Consider the following 22,880-nt stretch of genomic DNA (forward strand, 5'->3'; position numbering starts at 1 on the left):
TAGGAGGGGATGGGCCATCCTGACTCTCAATCCCGCAGTCTCCCTCTCTTAATAGAGGCAAAGTGCGTTTGCAAACTGAGATTAAACTGGATGCTTCAGAGAAACGAAAGTAAACCTCTCTAAAGTTTCCAGCTCTGGCTCTTTTTGTTTCCCGCTATCCGCCCAATCTGAATCTGGGCGCTTTGTATGGGCGGGGCAGAGGAGCCACCTCGGCGGAAACCGTCCGGGCCGCTGGGGTGGCGGGAGGGGACTGCTAGGGGCAGAGTGCCGGCCCGCCCGTGCTCTCCCGCCGGGCGGGGACTGCAGACCTCGAAGGTTGGACAGGCCGCGAGGGCTGGGCGGGGCGGATACGCTGATCGCGGTCTCCGTGCGTCCCGCAGGAGGGGAGCCCGCGCCGCCGCGCCCGGGCTGCAGGCGATGATCACCTAGGAGGCTGGCGCGAGCGGCAGAGGAGCCGGGCGCGGCGACACGCGGCCATGGAGCGGGAGCCCGCGGCGGCCGACGAGTCCGCACCCCCGGGCCGGCGGCGTCCGCGAAGAAGGCGCTGGGAGGGCAGGACGCGCACGGTGCGTTCCAACCTGCTGCCGCCCCTGGGCACCGAGGACCCCGCAACTGGAGCCCCCAAGGGCGAGCGGCTGCTGATGCGCGGCTGTACACAGCACCTGGCCGACAACCGCCTCAAGACCACCAAGTACACGCTGCTGTCCTTCTTGCCCAAGAATCTTTTCGAGCAGTTTCACCGCCTGGCCAACGTGTACTTCGTCTTCATCGCGCTGCTCAACTTTGTGCCAGCGGTGAACGCCTTCCAGCCTGGCCTGGCACTGGCGCCTGTGCTCTTCATTCTGGCGGTCACAGCCATCAAGGACCTGTGGGAGGACTATAGCCGCCACCGCTCGGACCACGAAATCAACCACTTGGGCTGCCTTGTTTTCAGCAGGTGAGACTCATTGGTTTCCAAGGGGTCCCGAGAGCCTCAGGGAAGTTGGTGTTGGGTGTGACTTACAGGAGGCCAGGGTGGCCCAAGCAGCAGCAGACCTGGCTAGGTGAAGTCTTTCAGCCTCAAAGGCACCTTAGCGTCCTAGAAGCAGGTGGCCACACCGGTCCCCAGGCACAGTCTGGCACTCAACTTCTAATCAAGAACAAACCATGGTTGACATCTGGAAGCTTAGGGGCAGCATCATTCACAGCTGCCCCATTTTATGCCTAGGATGTGATCACCCGAAGTTCTGGCCTCAGTCCTTGGCCAGACACCATGGGATTGAACACACAGGAATATATAGGCCAGTCTTAGATAATAACTGTCTTGGGACAAAAAGTTCTGATGTACCTGGCACAGATCAGATTGAAGGTCCGGGCACAAAAACAGTCCATCCACTTAATGTGATTCGGCCTCCGAGTTGGTACCATCTCTCTCCCTAACTCATCCCTCTTTTTCTTCTCTTTTCTCTTCGTCTTCCCTTTTACCCAGTGTTTTTGAGATAGGGTTTCTTTGTAGCCCAGGATGTCATTGAAGTGGCGATGATTTTGGTTCCTCAGTCTCCCCAGTGCTGGGATTACAGCCATGAGCCACCACACTGGCCAGTTTCCTTCCTTTCTTTTTCTTTTCTTTCTTTCTTTTTTTTGTTGTTCTTTTGTTGGCTTTTCGAGACAGGCTTTCTATGTTAGCTTTGGCTGTCCTGGACTTGATTTTTAGACCAGGTTAGCCTTGAACTCACAGCGATCAGCCTGCCTCTGCCTCCCGAGTGCTGGGATTAAAGGCGTGCTCCACCACGTCAGTTTTCTTTTTTGTTTTTGTTTTAGACAGTTTCTCTGTGTAGCCCTGGCTGTCCCAGAACTCACTCTGTAGAGGAGGCTGGCCTCTAATACCTATTTCCACCTGCCTCTGCCTCCTGAGTGCTGGGATTGAAGGCATGGGGCATCACCACTCAGCTCTGGCCAGTTTTCTTAATAAGAGCTTGTTTCCAGTTGAAAAAGAGGCCTTAGGGGGCTGAGATGTTTCCGGACAGGGAGTTACTACCTTGCAGTGTAAGTCTCCTACTCTCAGAACCCTAAGGCTGTGGTGTGAGGCAGAGTTTCCTGGTGCGCTTTCTCTCTGTATTGCCCACATGGATGTCCAGATGGAGGCAGATCATCTTGGAGCTCTCGGCCCAGCAGCAGCGACGTCCTTTAGCCCTCATCTAAAGCTCAGTTCATTGCTTTTCTCTGGCTTAACTTGTTGGACATAGCCTCATCATTGGATGACATTCTTCATGTGCAACTTCTCTCATGCCTGAAGGTACCCTAAGAAGCCCTTGCCTTTCAGTGGCAAATTGTGCCCTACACATATGGGTGATGTTGCTGAACCTGCCTCTTGGAATAGCTTAGAAAACCAGGAGGCAGGCAGGCAGGCAGGCAGCAGCGGCACACGCCTTTAATCCCAGAACTCAGTAGGTAGAGGCAGGCTGATCAATGTTAGTTCAAGGCCAGCCTGGTCTACAAAGTGAGTTCTACAACAGCCAGAGCCACACAGAGAAACCCTGTCTCAAAAAAGCAAAAAACAAAACAAAACAAAAACAACAACAAAAAACCCAACAACAACAAAACAAACCCCAACAACCCCTCCTCAAAACAAAAAAACAAAAAGCCCAAACAAACAAACAAACAAAAAACAGGAGTCATTTCCTCTTTACTTGAGTTTTGAGGTTGTTTGTTTATTTTTTGATACAGGTTTTTGCTTTGTTGCTTAGGCCGACTTGCATGTTTTAACTACCTGAGCAGTGGTTAAGGTTCAGAAAGATTAAGTAACTTGCAGCTACTGCAGAGAAGTGCTGGGGCTCGAATGGTTTTCTCATATTCCTACGCTTGTGCTTTTCAAACTTTGTAAGAAGCACTGGAAATTTTTTTTTTTTTAAAGTTTGAGATCTCCAATGGGTTAGACTCAGCCGATCTGGGAATAGGCCCAGGAATAAATAAATATGAAATAGCAAAGAGGTGATTCCTGTGTGATGTCCCACATTTGAGTAAAGCCCATCGCTTGCTCTGGAGAGGTGCTCGTTGGCCAGTCACCAGACATGGTGACGCGGATGGAAAGGGCTATGGAATTTCCTGAGTCCTGTTCACCAGAAGCCTCAGCAAGGGAGTGCGGACTCCTTTACACAAAAGTCCTCAGTGTCTCAAACTCCAGGCAGTTGGGTGTCTGTCCGCTGAGCACATCGAGGTGGGGCTCCTAATAGGCCTCTGCATCTGGTACATGTTCCTCCCACCTCCATCCAGCCTACTGTTCTAGTAGGTTCTTTTTCAGAAGTATGTAAGCTTTAGGATATAGTTCATTTTCAGTTGACAAAGTGCTGCCCATTTGTCATTTGTCCCTGGATAACATTCCTTGTGGAAGAGAAAACTGAGATACCGGAAAACTTAATCCACCTTAAGATTCCCAGTTGGTTCCTGAGCGTCCAGTACAGCCTCCAGGGAGGCCTATTATGCCCCCAGTTTAACCTGGCTCTAAGTTAAATTCTTAGTTTCCCTTGGAAGGACTCGCCCGTCCACTAGGAAAGGCCCCTGGGTGGTTAGTGGGCTTGAGATAGTGGTTGCATGTGGAGCTTCACCTCAGATATCTCACCTCCATCTCTAACCTTGTCATCATCCCAGTGCAGAAGCTGCCAGCATTTTATCACTTTACCAACTGCGGGAAGAGCAGTTAGCCTTAATGCTCCCCTTCTCTTCCTTGTTATAGGAAGACAGATCAGATTCTTCCATTCCCAGAAGCCTGGGATTGATGTTATCAGGGTCCTTGGGGTGAAAGGAGGAGGAAACTGGGTTCCATCCAGGGCTGGTGTTAGGCATTGAGCAAAGCCCTAGGCTGGGCTCCTGGCCCTGTGATGCAGGGTGATTACCAGAAGACACCTTTTAGAAAAGACATGGAAGAGCCTCGGTTGCCACGTAAGGACCAGAGGGATGTGAACCAAAGAGGCTCAGCGAGGGTAGATGCTGAAGGTAAGGGTTGGTGGAGATGGGGTGACACATGTTAACCATGCCATGGATCAAGAATGAGTTATAAGGCATATGAGAGTGAGGTTTGGACATGAACTCTGGCTCATGGGCCACTGTACTGGGAGAGCTCAGGAAAAGACCTGTATTAAGTCAGTCTGGCTAGTGCCTTTGTGAGCACAGCCAGCTACAGACCACTGTGAAATGTGGAGGTCTGTCTGGTCTTGTGCCTATTCCGGGTACCACTGCTTCAGATACAGTGCAAACGAGGTGTTTATTCAATTAGAGCAACCTTCCTCCTTTTCCTCCTCTTCCTCTTCTTCTGTTTGTTTGGAATGGGTAATCTCAGTCTGGTGCCTAGGCTGGCCATGACTCCTGGGCTCAAGTAACCCATCTGGCTCAGTCACCAAGAAGCTGGGACTATAGGTGGGGGCCAGTACTTTGTGCTCCAAGCATGAGAACCCTTACCAAGGACCTTGTCCTTAAAAGTGGATTAATGGCATGCCATTCTTTATATAGCCTTTTGTGTGTGTATGCCCCAGCCACAGGTGTCTTGAGCTTCTTGCGTTGAGGATCCTCTACAGTGCTTGTCAGGAGTGTGGCTTCCTAGGCAGTGCATTTTAAGCAGCCATTCTCTGTCTGTCTTCTGAACACATTTTATCTTATAGTGGATTTCAGACTCTATTTGAGAAGATTCCCTGAGCCACACTTAGTAGGCCAGAGAAATATCTGACTCTAGGACAGAGCTTGAAAGTGCTGAGCTGGATAGCCCATAGCATATGTCCTGATAGAGAGTCCAGGGCAACGGTCCAAGAGCTGTATAGCTGATAGCAATCGATAGTAGGAAGTGTACAGCAGGGATCATGTGGGTACTAACAACCATGCCGTACCGTGCATCCTTCAGCCCCTTATGTGAAGTGTGTAGTTATTTACATTAAACCCTCGCACATCCTCCTGCAACTTAAATCATCCCTAGATGTCCAAATACCTAACATTGGAAATACTGCAAAAAGAGGTTTTGTTTTGTTTTGTTTTGGACTTGTTTAGGTAGCAAGGACAAGAAAGGGACACGTAGACATATTTTATTTTATTTTTAGTTCAAGGTGGGTTGGACCCTTGGATGTGTGTCCCTCAGGTATGGAGAGGGCTGGCTGTGACACAGTGAGCTGTGATAAAGCAACAGAAGGATCCACCCTTTTACTATTGTCTGGAAGGTGCTCAGTGTTAATCTAATCAAAGAGAGGCAGCCTTAGAGAAACCAAAATCAGAAAAGAAAGGAGGCTTTGTCTGAGGCTTTGTAAGACAATGTTTATTCACAGAGAGGGGTGTCTTGTCACCCTTGTGTGAGATGGCCAAAATGCCTCCAAGGGAAAATGGGAGGTGGCCTCTTATGGGTGACAAGGGAAGCTTGGAAGTGTAGTTCTTTCTTAGCCACGAGAGAATATAAAACCATGCGGACAGAGGTGTGATAGCTGTTTTCTGATGAGGAGGGTCTTTGCTAGAGTGGGTAAGTAGTTCAGGGTCCACTGAAGAAGGGGTCCTCTGGTCATGTAGCAGGGGAAGTCTTAACTTGATGGGCGATGACGGATCAGGTGATTGCTGCCCCACACTCGTGAAGCGAATTGGGAAATAGTTATTAGAGGGCTGTAAGCAGATGATTTGCTTATAGAGTAAAACAGATTTCCTGGGATGGTTGGGGGATAGGGAGGAACAGAGGTGGGAGAAAGTGGGCATAAAGTTGATTTTGGGTGACAGTGACTGGTCCCATTGCCAGGATTGTTGGACCAACATGAACTAACAAAAGTAGCAGGGAGCTACAGCTCATCCAAGGAAGGGAACAGGAGAAAATAGAGGGCAGGGTAAAGAATTGTATCTGGCTCAGGGTAAGAAGGATGAAGGTCCCTTTTAACCAGAATTTCTCCACAGCATCTTACAGTGTTTTTTTTTTTTTTGTGTTTGTATTTGTGTTTCAATACAAGGTCTCTCTGTGTAGACTTGGCTGTCTTAGGCTTACTATTTAGACCAGCCTGACCTCGCTCTGCCTCTCTAGTGCTGGGATTAAAGGCATGTGCCACCATTCCTGGTTCTTAAAGTTTTTTTGTTTTTTGTTTTTGTTGTTGTTGTTGTTGACATATCCTGAATATATTAACTTCCAGAGTAAAACTGAAATTTCCTGGAGAGGTTGAGAGATAGGGAGGAACAGAGATGGGAAAAAATGGGCATTGAAGAGTGGTATGTTTTGTATTTGTATTATTGTAGGGTGAAAGCTATTGGGAGAGCTTCCATGGCACGTCTTGTTTGGGTAGAGGGTGAACTTCAATAAGTAAAACATTTAAAAGGCAAGGTAAAAACATAGGAGGTTAATGAGAAAAACATTATCAAGGGGAAGAACCAGAGGGGGAGGGAACCAGAGGAATTTTGTGTGGTCCCTGTGTCTTTAGGCCGTGCTGCTTCAAACCAGTTAGGGTTCGCCGGCCTGGAAGCAGCTTTGCTTGAAGAAGACATAGATCACCACCTTGGCAGCAGTCAGATCTAGTCCTTTTTGGAGTACTGCAACAGCCAAGGAGTCCTGAGCTGGCCCTGAAGGGTGCTAAGCTGATCTAAGCTGGTGAGACGGAGAGGTCAATCAATGGAGAGAAGGCTCCAGTTCAGCCGTTTTCATTCGGAGTCCCCAAATCAATGTCCAGAATGACAGGAACAGAGATGAGTTGGATGGACCGTGCCTCCTTAGACCGCTTTTAGAGGTCAGCCGAACTACTTTTGGGGGCTTCAGGGCGTTGATCTCTTGGTAACTGCCTCAAGGTGGACAGAAGGGCGGTAAGGGGAGCAGCAATTAAGAGTGTCTCCGAAGAGGGTCCATCCGGGTGTTACGGTAAAACTTAAGAGCTGACAGTGATGTAGAACCTAAGTCAGGAGGTAAGAACTGCACACCTCTATGGGGGAAATACTAAAAGACAAAGTTATATGAGGAAAATAGTTTTCATCAAGATTAGCATGAGTTAAATTCAGTTGTACAATTGACCATGTTCCAGAGTTCTGTAATTAGCTGTTGATTTGCATCAGACTCCAGCATAAGGAACAAGAACCTAGAAGATTGGTAAAGGAAGTCAAAGTCAGAATCCAAGGGATGAATCTGAACGGCAAGTCTTGTCCCTTGCTTCCGCATATGATGAACTTTGTATTTGTATTTGTTTTAAGTATTATCAAATAAGAACAATACCAGCTATTATTTAGTGAACAAAACCAGAAATGATCCGATAGGCTAAACTATTTAAAATTTGGAACTGTCACCTTAAATAACCATATGTAGTATTTGAAAGCATAATACTTATTTTGTTAACATCAAATTGTTATACCCAAGGTTATATAGTAAATACATTTTATATGTCAAGCTGTGTAAGAGAGACTATTATTATTTTTTTTTTTAAAAATTCTTATTATTGGTTTTTCAAGACAGGGTTTCTCTGTGTAGCCTTGGCCATCCTGGACTCACTTTGTAGACCAGGCTGGCCTCGAACTCACAGCGATCCGCCTGCCTCTGCCTCCCAAGTGCTGGGATTAAAGGCGTGCTCCACCACGCCCGGCTCATAAAAAAGGCAATTTAACAGAGGCAGGCAGATTGCTGTGAGTTCGAGGCCAGCCTGGTGTACAAAGCAAGTTCAGGACAGCCAAGGCTACACAGAGAGGCCCTGTCTCGAAAAAACCCCAAAACCCCAAAAAAGGCAATTTAAGTTGTGTTCCCCCCAAGAAATGAGTTTCAATTTTCATTAAAAAATATACTTCCAGAGATAGTGACTGCCTTATTTTTTGTCAACAGTCACTTTTTTGGAACACAGTAGGACAGTGGTTCTGAACCTTTCTAATGCTGCGACCCTTTAATATACCTCATGTTATGGTGACCCTATAAAATTATTTTGTTGTTATTTCATAACTGTAATTTTGTACTGTTATGAATCATAATGTAAACATCCGATGTAAAGAATATCTAATAGATGACCCTTGTGAAAGGGTCATTTGACCCCCCCCTCCATAGGGGTTGCGACCTAAGGTGGAGAACCACCAGAAAATCCTGTTACTGCCCAAGTCAGTGACTACCATGTCAAGAGTAAGTGATTTATTTAACAAAGTTTTCTAAAATTAGCCCTACTAACAGAACCTTTTGAAAGTCTTCATTTTGATGAAAAATGGAAGCACTCAGTCATATCAAATCTATAATAAATAATTTACATTATGGATTGAGTTAACAAAGAAGGCTAAAGCCAATCTTTTAGTCCTTTTTCCTAGGGGTAAATCTTTAGGTCATTATTCACTAACAGCAGTAAAGCATACTTACTAACATTATTCTATTTAAAAATAGGTTGCTTGTTTAGAGGCATAATTTGTAAAGCAAAATAACAAAATTAAATAAGCTTTAACAAGTATTGGATTTTGGAATTCCTTAGAAAACATCCATAAGTATTACTGCCAATGTCTTTGTACCCCTTGAGTCGTTTGTTACTCTACAGATAAAACCAACTGTGAACTATACAGCCTGGGTGTTCTGAATGACTTTCCAAAGCTGTGAGTTTGATGAGTGAGTGCCTGGCAAGCTACTTTAATGAGGAAACATGGATGGTTAGGGTACAGTCCCTGAACTTAGCTTTTGCTAAGAGGAAGAACTGAATGAAGAGCGTGACAAATTGATCTGTTATTCAGGTCTCAGGCCAGTTGGGTGGTAGGCTTAGGTACAAGGTTTCTCTGTTCACAGCATCCCCTTATGTCAGACTGGGAAACACTGAGAGGCAGAGTAATTGCTATTTGTCTTGCTGTTGTTTGAGACATTTAAGATGTGGGTGTAGACTCAGATCCCCCCCTCTGAGGAAGAGGATCCATTCCCTCTGTCCGGTGAGACACAGGGAGCAATTCATCTTTAGATAAGGAGGGTTTGTTTTGTTTTCCTGGTTTGGTCTACCAGGCCATAGCTGGTCAGACCTATATAGCCGGAGATGGCTGTGCATCCAGAGGCAGAAGCAGCAGATTTCTGGCAGGTCTTATTCCCGTGCATCCCCATCCTCTAAGGAAGCTATCATGCAACATACTCTAGTGGGATGCGCCTCCATCCAAGAGAACTGCTTGAGCCTGGGAGTTTCCTGCCCCATAGTGTTTTGTACACTTTTTCCACTTTACTTCAGCTTTAAATCTTTTATAACCATTAAAAAAAAATACCTGATTTTGAATATGTACGTTAAGTAAACTAAGTTTACTTTAAACTTGTTTTGAGTTACTTGTCTTGGGCTTAATTTTGACAATATACATGGAGTACTATTTCTCCAAGCTTGTCTATGCATAGTTTCCTGCTGAAGGACTACACTTCCCAGCATCCCCTGTGGACTACAGAAATCATTTCTGGCCCATACAAAGGGCCACCTTCCATCTTCCCTTGCAGGCATTTTGGTCATCCGCACATGTGGGTGATAAGATGCCCACTCATGGTGAATAAACATCGTCCTACCTAAGGTCAGACCAAGCCTCTCTTTCTTTCCTACTTCTATCTCTCTACAGCTGCCTTTTTAAGTCAGTCTAACACTCTGGAGACAGCATTCTCCTCCCCTCAGCTCTAGGGAGCTAACCTGGGGCAGCAGTGCCTGAAGTAGATATATTGTAGATGATTGCCTCTGTGCATGGAACCTTGGTGCTTAAGCCCCTCCCTTGCTTATGTACTACCTGAGTTATCATTTCCCTATTATCGTAACTGCGTTATCTTTTTTTTTTTTTCCCTACAGGCTTTTAAAACAAGTCTCACACATTCAAAGGCTTTGTTCTATAACTGAAATAAATCTATCTGTCTCTCTTTGTCTATGTATCTGTCTTTGTCTGTGTATGTATGTATGTATGTATGTATGTATGTATGTATGTATCTGTCTTTGTCTTTATCTGTCTATTTGCTATTTCAATCTATCTATTTATGTATGTATGTCTGTCTGTCTGTCTATCTATCTATCTATCTATCTATCTATCTATCTATCTATCTAATCTATCTACTGGAATTTCCCTGTTCCATTTCCTTTCATCTCTGTTGCTCCAGGGAGCCAGGGTTACTTCTAGCCAGTGCTCCCCGATCTTCATGGTTTGCATGGTTTGTTGTTTCAGGAGAGCTGAGAATGTGATACTCTGTTAACCAAAGCCTCAACTGTTTTTCTTTCCTCCCACGATGCGATGCCATGCCCTGTACCTTGCCTTCCTGTCTACCCCCACCTTCAGTGATCTTTTTTTTCCCCCCTCCTTTCCCTTTTCTAGTGAGCTTGCCTCTTTCTGCCCAGAACTTTGAGTCCATAGGTCTCAGTCGCTTCTCCGAGCATACCTTCCTGGAATTTACTATTTAAAAAAAGAAGACTAATGTGTAGTTTTGGGGGTTCAAGGTAGAACAGAGATTGTATTCTTTTGACTGGGAGGAAGTAGCTTTGTCTTAAAGGGGCCTTACCTTTCAGATGGTAATTTAACTCCTAAGGAGTGGCCAAGCTGTTTACAACTCTAGTGTTACCCAGGGAAACAAGGGCTCTGGGTCCAAAGCTCTATGGCCTCTGCAGCTACTTATTATGGCCAAAGCTGTTCCTCTGTGCTCTAACCTGCCCTTCTCAGTTTTCTAAGACAGAGTCTCCCTGTGTAGTGCAAGGTGTTCTCACAAGCACAATCCTCCTTTCTCAGGTGTGTAGCACTATTCACTTATTTTGGAGCAACTCTCAGCCATCATGACATTTCATCTGTAAACACTTTTTAAAAAAGCCTGACAGTTGTAATAAATGAAACTACAAATATCATCATCATTCTTAAAATTGTTAAGTTCTTTAAATTATTAAATAGCCCAGTCTGTGAATATTCACAGGTCTTAAGTGGATTCATTTTTCAGTTTGTATGTTTGAATCTGATCCACATGAAGTCTATTGATTGCAATTAGCTGGTAAATTTTAAGTCTCTTTCAGTATGTAGAGTCCCCTTATAGCCCTCCCCTGCTCATTTCTCTTGGTTTGACCTCAGAATTTATTTTTAGGAATTGGGCTATTTGTGCTGTATGGCCTGTGGCCTGCACACTGTAGTTTTCTTAGCATGTTGAGGACACATGTAGTTTTCTTAGCATGTTTCTACCTAAACATCTATGAAACAGCAAGGTTGTTCTTCCTTAGAGTTCCATCAGGCTCAGTTGAATTTTGCTTTGGCCAAAACTATGTTCATAGGTGGTGTTTGCACTTTATTTAGACTCACATGCGGTTCCCTTGTTGCTGTGCAGTACTTGGGACCTTCCCTGCACTGCCTGAGTTGCTGGAGGGTGGAAATGGTTCTAACAAGGTGTCCTCACTTTGTACAGCTCTAATAGAAAATGAACAAAAAAACCCAGAGAGTGTTGTGTCTCTATTGTCTTCCAATGAGAAAAAATTAACTTGCTAAAGTTTCTTAACTCTATTTTGAAATAATTTTAAACTCATAAGCAAGTTATAAAAATAGTTCAGAATTTTTTTTTTTTTCTCTTTCTTTTTCTTCTTTTCTTTTCAAGACAGGCTTTCTCTGTGTAGCCTTGGCTGTCCTAGACTTGCTTTGTAGACCAGGCTGGCCTTGAAATCACAGTGATCTCCTTTTTTTAAAATTTTTTCTTTTTTGGGACAAGGTTTCTCTGTGTAGCCTTGGCTGTCCTAGTCTCCCTTTGTAGACCAGGCTGGCCTTGAACTCACAGTGAACCGCTTGCCTCTGCTTCCCAAGCACTGGGATTAAAGGCGTGCGCCACCACTGCCGGGCTTTAGTTCAGAATTCTTAGTACAGTACATTTACTCCCCTCCCAGTCCTTCTGTGTGATGGTGAGTACTGAATCCAGGGCTTACTTTATCACTGAGCTTCTTCCTCAGCCCTCATTGTATACTCTGGGCTAATGTTAACATTTTCCCCATTTCTCTAACTTTATTACAAAACAGAAGCTAATATCTGTACAAAGCTATGAATTTGAATTTTTTTCCCCTGGTGTTGGACATTCCATCAGAGTTCCACTTCCAGCTTCAAAAGCAGTTAAGCTATGTTGTTTTTGTCATCTCAAAACAGTTTTTCCTTTGATGCATTAATGAGTTTGGGTTATGGCGACCCCAGACTCAAATATTATGCAAAACAATGAGTGTTTATTCTGCAGAAACAGCCAGCATGCAGGGGTCAACCAACCATACACAATGGCCTTGGCCTGCAGGCCTTTTTATAGGGAGCTGTGGGACTGCTAAGAGGGTGTGCAATCTTCTATTTTGATTGGGTGGGCTAAGGAGCAATTACTGGGGGCATAAGCTAATAGGGTGGGACCAAATGACTGGTCCAGAAGCCTTAGGTCATATATGGTTACACTAGTGGCTGATTGGTTCTGATCTTTCCTGAGAGGTCTTTGTGGGATCAGGAGCATCCTGTTACATGTAACCACCCCCCCCCCCCCACCACTGGGATTGGCTGGTGCCAGCCAGTGCCTATAGGGGGCTATGTGACGTCTGCCACCAAGCCGTGGGCCCAGGGCTATGTGACAGAAGTCACAGGTCCCCAGTAAAATCCAGTCCTCATATCCTCTGCTGTGACACTTTGCTAACTTGTGTTATTTGCAAGCTTGTTTTGTTGGGCTCCTTATACATCTTATCATCTACAAATAGAGATTGGTTTACTTTTTCCTTTCCCAATTTTTGCCTTATATTTCTTTTTCTTGTTTTATCAGTATGGCCAGAACTTCAGGATAGTGTTATATAAGAAATGGTAGGATGGCACATGGCTTTAATTCCAGCACTTGGGGAGGCAGAGACTGGCGGATTGCTGTGAGTTTGAGGCAAGCTTGCTCTACAAAGTGAGTCCAGAACAGCCAAGGCTACATGGAGAAACCCTGTCTCAAAAATTAAATTGGCAGGAATCAGATTCTCCTTGTCTTCCTTCTTTCGTTCTTTTCTTTAAATATATTTATTTATTATTATGTATATAATTTTCTGTCTGCACGTAGACCTGCAGGCCAGAAGAGGGTACCAGATCTCATTATAGATGGTTATGAGCCACCATATGGTTGCCGGGAATTGAACTCAGGACCTCTGGAATAGCAGTCAGTACTCTTAACCTCTCAGGCATCTCTGAAGCTCATCTTTGTCTTATTTCTGATCTTCAGGGAAGTACTGTATTTCACCAATAAGTATGGTGCGCGTGCGCACACGTGTGTTTGTTTTGCTGGGCACTGTATTTGGCATTGTATTTATTAGGCAGACTCTGGGCCACTGAGTTAGAATTCTAGCTGTGGGTTTTATATATGTTATTCATGTGTAAAAATTTATTTGTAGATATATGCATATCAATATACATAAATACATAGATACATAGGGCTGGTGGGTGTTAGATTTTTAGGTTTCTGTTGAGAAGACCCTGCAGTCTTGTCATTTATCAATATGATTTGTAGGTCAAATTGGAAAAGAATTCTTAGTATACAGCTGGGTGTGGTGGCACACGCCTTTAATCCCAGTACTTGGGATGCAGAGGCAGGCAGATCACCATGAATTCGGGGCCAGCCTCGTCTACAAACTGAATTCAGGACAGCCAAGATAACACAGAGAAACCCTGTCTTGAAAAAGAAAGAATTTCTAGCATACAAATGACCATCTGTATATTAATGTGCTGTCATTCCTTAATGCCCAAAATACATAATTAGACAGTCCAATCTACTGCCTGTCTATATTAAGAATCTTTCATTTCAGTTGGGCATGGTGGCACACATCTTTGATCCCTGCACTCAGGAGGCATAGGCAGGTGAATCTCTGTGAGTTCAAGGCCAGCTTAGTCTACAGAGAAAGTTCCAAGATAGCCAAGGCTACACAGAGAAACCCTGTCAGGAAAAACCAAACCAAGAATCATTTCATGAAGTCCATGATAAAAGAATCCTATCTCTTAGCACAACATTCTTTTTTTTTTTTTTTAAACAGGGTCTTTCTGTGCGGCCCTGACTATTCTGAACTTACTTTGTAGACCAGGGTGGCCTGGAACTCAGAGATCCACCTGCTTCTGCCCAAGTGCTGGGATTAAAGGTGTGTGCCACCACTGCCCAGTTTTTTTTTTTTTTTTTTTTGACAGTTGATTATTATTTTTTTTTTTATTAATTTATTCTTGTTGCATCTCAATGTTTATCCCATCCCTTGTATCCTCCCATTCCTCCCCCCCATTTTCCCATTATTCCCCTCCCCTATGACTGTTCCTGAGGGGGATTACCTCCCCCTATATATTCTCATAGGGTATCAAGTCTCTTCTTGGCTACCTGCTGTCTTTCCTCTGAGTGCCATCAGGTCTCCCCCTCCAGGGGACATGGTCAAATGTGAGGCACCATAGTACGTGAGAAAGTCATATCCCACTCTCCACTCAACTGTGGAGAATATTCTGACCATTGGCTAGATCTGGAAAGGGGTTTAAAGTTTACCTCCTGTATTGTCCTTGGCTGACCACTGCCCAGTTTAGCACAACATTCTTATACTGATCTATCTCCTCCAATTCTGAAGTTTAGTGGGCTGCCTAGAATTTCTCAGGTGAAGGTTCATCTAAAATTCTAAGTGTTTGTCCAATGTGTGCTGTATAGTGCGAGCCCCGCTGAGAATTCAGACTTTACCAAGCGTTTTCTTTATCCACAGGGACAAAGCTCTAATGTCCTAGTCTTTGGCCTGGCACATCAGCAGCAGCAGCAACAACAACAACAAAACAGCCTGAGCCATCAATTACCAAAACATTTGATGTTCTTACTTGCAGGGCTGGGTGCAGCAGCTTCCACTTTCTGGCTGCCCATCAAACCCCAGGCCAGATGGACACACTTGAGTCTTCATCTTAGGTCTTAGCAGCCCCAGGAGTTGAGTGTGGGCATACTGGCGCTTCTGCCGCAGCTCTGCTTCTCTGCCTTGTGGCCTTTCTATAACCTGACAGCCTAGGGAGCTGCCACTGCCTGCAGCACTTGGGCTTTGCTTCATGGGGAATTTTGAAACTGCTAATTGGATCTCTTCCCAGACTGTTCAGATTCTGAACTTCTTGAGTTACTTGAGATGCTTCACGTCTATATAGAGGTTCGTGTATTGCACCCAACTCATTTATTTGTGTAGAGTTGTTTGTAGTATTTCTTTATAATTCTTTCTATTAGTTTGATAATGTTGTATCTTTTCCTATTGATTTTAATAGTCTGAGTTTCTTTAAAATATTTTTTTAGTTAGAATGTAAAATAGTGGTTTCTTTGTGACATTTCATATACATGTGATTATACTTTTTTTTTTTTTTTTGCATTTTTGGAGACAGGGTTTCTCTATTTAGCCTTGGCTTTCCTGGAATCAGTTTGTAGATTAGACTGGCTTCGAACTTAGAGATCTACCTGCTTCTGCCTCCTGAGTGCAGGGATTAAAGGCATGCACCACTACCGCCCATCTATACTTTGTTTTTCTTTGTTTGCTTGTTTTTGTTGCCTGTCTCATGTCCTCTCTCCCTTTCTTTTGTTGGTCTCTTCTCCTTATATAGTCTGTGCTTACATGCCATATATATTTCATAGGCTTCTCATTCTTGCGTCACCTTCCCCTGTAGATCAACCCTTTCCAGTGTTCCAATTTAAATGTCCTTTACAGATGAATATGACGCATTACATATTCTTTATCCATTCATCCACTGGTGAACATCTAGGCTCCCATATTTCAGTTTTGTGAATAGAGCAACAGCAAGCATGTACATGCATGCAGGTATCTGTGTTGCTGATTTAGGATTCTTTGGATTTATGTCTAAGAGTAGGTAGCTGGATAGTCTATGAGCTCTGTTTTCAGGCTTTGTGGGACCTGTGTGTTACTGTCCATAGTAGCTGCCCTAGTTACCACCCAACCCCCGCCTCCCAGTAGTATATAAAGTTTCTTTTGTCTTACTTGCTGAGCAGCATTTGATTTCATTCCTTTTGTTTATGACAGCTGACAGCAGTCCTGACCACGGTGAGGTGAACTCCCAAAGTAACTTTAATTTGTTTCTCCCTGATTCCTAAAGACATGGAGTGCTTTTCAAATATTTATTGATCATTTGTATTTATTTCTTTCAGATATGATTGCTTAGTTTATTATCTCTTTCTAGACTTTTCTGTTGCTGTGATAAAACACTATGACCAAGAGCAACTTAAGAGAATGTTTATTTTGGCTTATGGTTCCAGAGCAGTAAGAGACCATCATGGCAGGTTAGAGGTGTGCAGCAAGCAGTAAGCATGCTGTGAAGAAGAGAGAGTTGGGAAAACCCATCATTAACTGTAAGAATGAAGCAAAGAGCCGGGTGGTGGTGGGGCACGCCTTTAATCCCAGCACTTGGGAGACAGAGGCAGGCGGATCACTGTGAGTTCGAGGACAGCCTGATCTACAAAGCAAGTCCAGGACAGAACACACAGAGAAACCCTGTCTTGAAATACCATCTTCATCATCATCATCATCATCATCATCATCAAAGAGCAAAGTGGGGCGAGACTATAAACTCAAAGCCTACCTCGTGTCGTGTAGTTCCTCCCAGTGAGTCCATGCCTTCCTAACAAACAGGACAAAACTAGTTTTTACATTGTGTTTTGGCTTCATGCTATTGAACGAGAATTCCATAGAAGCATGTAATGCATTTAAATCAAATCCATCCCCCCTTCCCTCCACCTCCTTCCCTCTTCTCTACCACGATCCCCACTTACTGTACGTGCGTGGGTGTAGGAACATTTACTGGAACATCAGCAACCTCTTCAGGGGACACATTCTTGAAGAAAGCTGACTCTGCCTCTCTCACCAGCCATCACTTGCCAGAAGCTCCCCATGTGAGGGTGCGAATTCTTGCCTCCACCTGTTCTCAGTCCCAGATTCTATCTGGCTTGACCTTGTGTGTACTGTCACATCCACTGTCAATTAGTGTGTGCAACTGCCCTGTTGTGGCTGGAAAACAGTTTCCATGTAGCCATCCACTGCCTTTGGCAATCAGGAATGTTATAGCCCTCTCAGTGAGATGATCATTGAGCCTGGAGAGGAGGAGTGTGTGATGCAAAGGTCTCTTTCCTGCTGAGCCCTCTGCAATCTCTATTCTCTGCCTGTTGAGTTCTGGGCTGCTGTGTGAATCACCAACTACTGCAAAAAGAAGCTTCTTCGATGAGGGTTGAGAGGTGGATTAATCCATTGCTATAACAAATCTTTAGGAGTTTGTTTAACACTGTGTCTATTTAGCAGAGTAATAGCAGTGGGCTCTCCCCAAGGTCTATGACATTCCTGGCTGTGGGGTAGGGTTGGGGCGTTTGTTCCGGGGAACCAGGCTGGAGCAAGAGTGAGGTTGAGGTGTGTTCAAACCTTGAAACTCTCACTTTGAGGTGGGCAAGAGAGCAGGACTGGTCCCTCCTTGTCCTGGGCCTGCATGTCCAGGTGCATGCAGCCTTATGGCCTCCACCTCTGTCACTCTTGAGGTGGTCACATAGCCTGGTGGCCAAGATGCAGGTTTAAATTACTCTCTTCTTAAAAAGTCATGTCCATCAAGAACCTGGAATTCCTCTTCATGCAAATAAGGCATTCCCAGCACCTTTATCACTAGCCAAGATGTACCGTCACCCTGGAAACCTCTACACACTCCGCAAAGGTTTTCGTCCCTCCCGTCCCCCACCCCCAACCAAATTAAATTAGCTGTCTCACTGAAGCTGTTTATTTCACCCTCACTGCTAACCAAGATCTTGCAGTGCGCCCACCCATCCTGACTAAGCTTCTCTTTCCCCAGTCCAGCTCTGTGTGCATGCAACAAGCCTGGAGACCCCAAGGTGGAGACCAGACACGGGTGGCATCTGGCCTCAGATTCTTGGCACCAGTTGTAGTGGCAGGCCTAAGTTCCACCTTGTGGAGTGGGCCTGAAATGTAATCATAAAGTTGTTGTTCAGTCCCATAATATTCATTCCACTATTGCACCAGATGGCATGTCTGGCCACACTGATCATTATTACAACTTGCAAATGGGTACGTGAGCATAACACCTTCCAGCATTATGACAGCTAGTCAGGAGGCCTGAAGCTTCTTGTTCAGTACCAGATTGATATTCCCACATTCTCTGGCTTAAATGTGTGGTATTTTCACAATAGGGTCTTACCATCATGTAATCAAGAGCAATGGCAATAGTGTCTATTGCATCCCACTGACCAACAACTCCAAAAGAAGTAACCCATTCCTGGCATTTGGCCCATGGTGTCTGGATAGTCAGTCACCTCCAACCCAAGAATAGGTTTGCGTTTGGGTTTTTCAAAAGTCTTCAGTGCTAGAATCTGGCACCATCCTTCTCCACCCTGTCTTCCCATCCTCCATCCTACTTAACCATTCTTTCTTTCTTTTTTTTTTTTAAATTTATTTATTTATTATGTATACAGTGTTCTGTCTGCATGTAAAGACTGCACTCCAGAAGAGGATACTAGATTTCATTATAGATGGTTGTGAGCCATCATGTGGTTGCTGAGAATTGAACTCATGACCTTTGGAAGAACAGCCAGTGCTCTTAACCTCTGAGCCATCTCTCCAGCCCCTTTCTTACTTTCTTAGTCCCCATTTCCCCTTCATGCCAGCTGCCTTCTATCAACTCTTTATCAAGAGCTACCTACTAACTGTCTCCTACTGGTTTTCTGACTTTTATAGGCAATCTTTTTTTTTTTTTTTTCCAAGATAAGGTTTTTTCTGTGTAGCCTTTGTAGACCAGGCTGGCCTTGAACTCTCATCGATCTGCCTGTCTCTGCCTCCTGAGTGCTGGGATTAAAGTTATATGCCACCATGCCTGGCTTTGTGGGCACTCTTAATTAAAACATACATATCTAAAGGTTCAAAGCTAGCATTCATCTGGGAGAGAGAATATATACGATGCTAGTCTTTCTGGGTCAGGATTACCTCACTCAAAATCATTATTTCCAGCTCCGTCCATTCATCTTTGAATTTTCGTAACAATACTTAACAGGTAAATAGTATTAAATTGTGTATATGTACCACACATTCATTATCCATCTATCAGTTGATGAACATCTAGGTTGTTTTCATTCTCTGGCTTTGCTCTCTGAACAAAGAACCAATGAACATTGATGAAGAGAATAGTAAATATAGAATCTTTTAGGTATATAGGTATATAGCTGAATCATATGGTAGACTCACTTCTAGCTTTCAGAAACCTGAACACTGATTTCTGTAACCACTGAAACAATTTGTACTCCCACAGACAATGCCTGCTCCAGTATGCAGTCAGACACTTTTGTAGAGGCTATTTAATTTAAATATTTATTTTTATGAATTTACAGATTTAAAATAGATAATTTGCTTGAGTAAAAGATCTATCTGTCTGTCTGTCTATCTATCTATCTATCTATCTATCTATCTATCTATCTATCCATCTATCATCTATTCATGTTTCAAGTGAAACCTAGGGCTTTGCTTGTGATAGGAAGGCACCCTGCTACCTAGCTGTATGCCTCCCCTGCTCTGTAGGTATTTTTGTAACTGATATTTTTTAGTCAATAGGAAACATTTGACTTGACTTCAGAGTCTTCCTGATATAACCTTCGATCATTTCCTTTATCCTTTATACCCGGTCCATCTTACATATTTCCTGCTTCATGACTGGATTCATAGATGGCCTAGTTATTTCTAATGCAGTTCTTTTGTAGCTGAAGTTTCCACGGCCTCGATGGATCCCATCATTCATTATGGTGATTCCCAGCTCTGCAGCTTCTGTTCTTCTTGCTGAGAGTGGTCAGATCTCTTACCCTAGTGTGGCCGCAACTGTCATCAGGTGTGTGGCAGGTAGTTATCACAGTGACTTCCATAGTTCCTGCGACTGGATGCTCATGAGCCACAGTTGCTGAATGTTCTTCTTGTTCCATTTGGGACAGTCCCACCCATGAACACCGTTTAGGCAGGCATTGGAAAGCATTTTTGGAAGAACATTCTGGAGGCAAAGCTTACGCACACATCTGGATTTCTTGGTTGGGAGATTGAGATGGTGGGACCTGCAGGCTCTTCCCCTTCACAGTTTGGTGGCCAGCTTCTTCCTGCTTGGTTCCTGGAACAGGGAAGCCAAGAAGGCTTATTTGTTCAAGACCTCCTTGCTATATATAGCTGGGTGAAATAACTTACAGGAAAAAATGCAGATGCTATTTTGATTTCTACATTTTTAGAACGTCCTTAGCCATCTATGTTTACCTCACTCAGAAACACTTTTCCAGCTCCATCCATTCATCTCTGAATTTCACAACATCATTTTTTCCTAACAGCTAAATAGTATTAAATTGCGTATCTGTACCACACTCTCTTTACTCATTTGCCAGTTGATTTCTTTGTGCTGACTGGTTTTGCATTTTGCTGAAGCACAGTTCGTATGCGTTGCCCCATACACGTTCTCTGGCCATCCTTCCACAGGAGATATTTTATCTTGGAATACTTTGCAGGCTACATTGGTTTATCAGTAATAAAGGAATTATATTACTTTAAGTTAGCCTCATGTAAACCTGAGGAGTGATATTGTCTAATCACAGTGCAGACAGAAGCCCCTCCATGTTCTGTGAGGAATAAGGGCTTGAACGTGGAAAGGGTAGAAGAGACCATCTGATGGGCAGGTACGTGTATGAACAGGTTAGTGCAGCTCATTATAGCCTTAATGCAATTTCCTTTTTTACCAAGACCTTTACATCACAGTGTGACCAGTCAGTCTTCAAAGTGAGCTAAATGTTCTTCTAGCCAAGACAAACCTATCATCTGCTCATATAGATTTATCATGAGTACGGTACAGAGAGTGGAAAGCACACAATGCCACCATTACCTTGGGGGATTGCACACAATCCCAGGATGACCATGGGGACTGCACGTACAATCTCTTTGAAAAAATAAAAGTAAGGCATTATTTGAATTAACAATTTAACAATGTAGCTTAGTCTTTAAATATACCTTGTGTTTTTTTTTTTCTCTCTCTTTTTTGTTTTTATTGTTTCTTGAGACTGGGGACATCTCACTTATGTAACCCTGGATGACCTGGAACTTACTATGTAGTCCAGGCTGGCCTGAAACTCATAGTAATCTGTCTGCCTCAGCCTAGCTGCTTTTGTGTTAAAAACATAAAGTGATTTTAATTCACTGGCCCACTTAATGGTGCCTTTGATATGGTCTTTTAAAACATTTGTTTGTTTATTTGTGCGTGTGTACGTGTGTGTGTGTGTGTGTGTGTGTGTGTGTGTGTGTGTGTGTGTAAGTCATTATAGGTCAGAGAATAGCTTGCTTGTCTGTTTCATTTTATCTCTTTCTACCATGTGGAATCTGGCATTGAATTCATGTTGTCAAGTTCAGTGGATGCTATCTTCACCAGTTGAGCCATCTTCTAGCTTTGAGAACTAATCTTTGTGTGTGTGTGTGTGTGTGTGTGTGTTTGCCTATGAAAAATTATAAAAATAAAAATTCCAAAAAAAAAATTCTACAGTTTCTTAAAGAAATATAAATCAGGACCAGTCTTGGAGGGAGGGAGCCTCCTCAGAAAGATGCTGTGGAAAGCCACAGCGAAGACATGGGTCCTCTGGGGAACAACGGCCTTTTCCGTACTAAGGAGATGCCAGCAGCTCAGAGACTAGCCTTATTTGTACTTCAGCATCAGGCTTGAAGCGTGTGTGGAGTGTAGGGCTTTCCTCGAAAGTCCTTGGGGTAAGAACAACTTTGGAAGCGTTCTGAGTTGACCAAACCCCACAGTAGAAACTCCCCAGACAGTATTCCTCAGCAAGAAGTCACAGTCTGTAGTAGAATTCAGCACCAGAGGAACTAACGGGATGGTAAGAGTCCTGAAGTCTTACATTTGACTGCAGTCGTTTGTAAGGGTTTGAACAGCACTGTTTTGTTTCATTTTTTTTGAGACAAGGTCTCAGTATGTAGACATGAGTATCCTGGAACTCTCAGGGTGTTTGTTCTTACTATGTTGTGTGGCTAGCCTCTTGATTCTCTTTTCTGCATTCCTGAGAGCTGTGATTACACATATGTGTCCATGTCCATCTATTACCCCTTGTTTGTTTGTTTGTTTTTCTTCTTGCTATGCAAGGGATGAGCCCCAGGCCCTGGTACATACTGTGCCAGTGTCTAATAGCTATGCTACATGCCTGCCCTGATTTCACTACTGTGTGGCATTTTGTGTTTGTGCTTCCAATGATCGTCAGGAATAGTCACATTCAGAAGTTACACTTTGGTGTCTGCTGACAGCCTTTGTCATTATGACCTGCGGGACTTCCGTGCCCAGAAGTATGTATCACTGAAGCTGAGAGATGAGCTTGAGAATTGTGCCCTTGCTCTACTTCCACATGTCTCTCCCATGACTGTCCACATTAGGCAATCCGGCCAGCTGGCCAAGCGAGCCACAGTGACTCAGGAGGGAGGAGCACAGAAGCGCTCTGGTCTGCTTCAACCCACACACCAGCACTTGTTCTGCAGTCCAGTTCTCCAGACTCCTAAGGACATGGAATAACAGTTTGGAGACGTCTGACTATTGCCAAGCCAGAGGGTGTGGCCATGTCCTTCTCTGGCCTTTTCTTTCCAAGGCTCAGTCAGAGATCATACCAGACACTGCCCAGGGTCTTTCCCCATGGGGGGGGGGGGCGGGAAATCAGTGTCACTTCAGTGACAGTATCCCAGACCTGTAGCTCAGTCATCTCCAACACACAGTGGCTCAGAAATTCTGCTGACTGAGGGAACTCAGAACAATTTGAGGGAGACAACAGAAAGAGAGTAGGCTACTTAGAGGAGGCAGCTGCTCCCAGGGGCTGCCCTGGCATGTACCTTGAACAAATGTTTTTAATTAAAAAAAATTATTATGTTTCTTTTTTAAGATATACATTTATATCATTACACATGGGTAAAATAAACCACATATAGCAGGAAGACCCACGAGACAAT

General features: G+C 44.1%; 1 protein-coding gene across 1 annotated transcript in view; it reads left to right on the forward strand.

Annotated features, from left to right (window-relative positions):
- Window positions 1-269: 269 nt before the first annotated feature.
- The window catches only part of Atp10a (ATPase phospholipid transporting 10A (putative)), a 173,853-nt gene continuing 151,242 nt past the window's right edge, over window positions 270-22,880 (forward strand). Inside the window, exon 1 of the mRNA XM_051148651.1 lies at window positions 270-937. Within this exon, the coding sequence (XP_051004608.1) occupies window positions 477-937 (461 nt within the window). The 5' untranslated portion in view covers window positions 270-476. The remainder of the gene's footprint in view (window positions 938-22,880) is intronic.

The sequence above is a fragment of the Acomys russatus genome, chromosome 7 (genome assembly GCF_903995435.1).
Source record: "Acomys russatus chromosome 7, mAcoRus1.1, whole genome shotgun sequence".
Classification (NCBI taxonomy): Eukaryota; Metazoa; Chordata; class Mammalia; order Rodentia; family Muridae; genus Acomys; species Acomys russatus.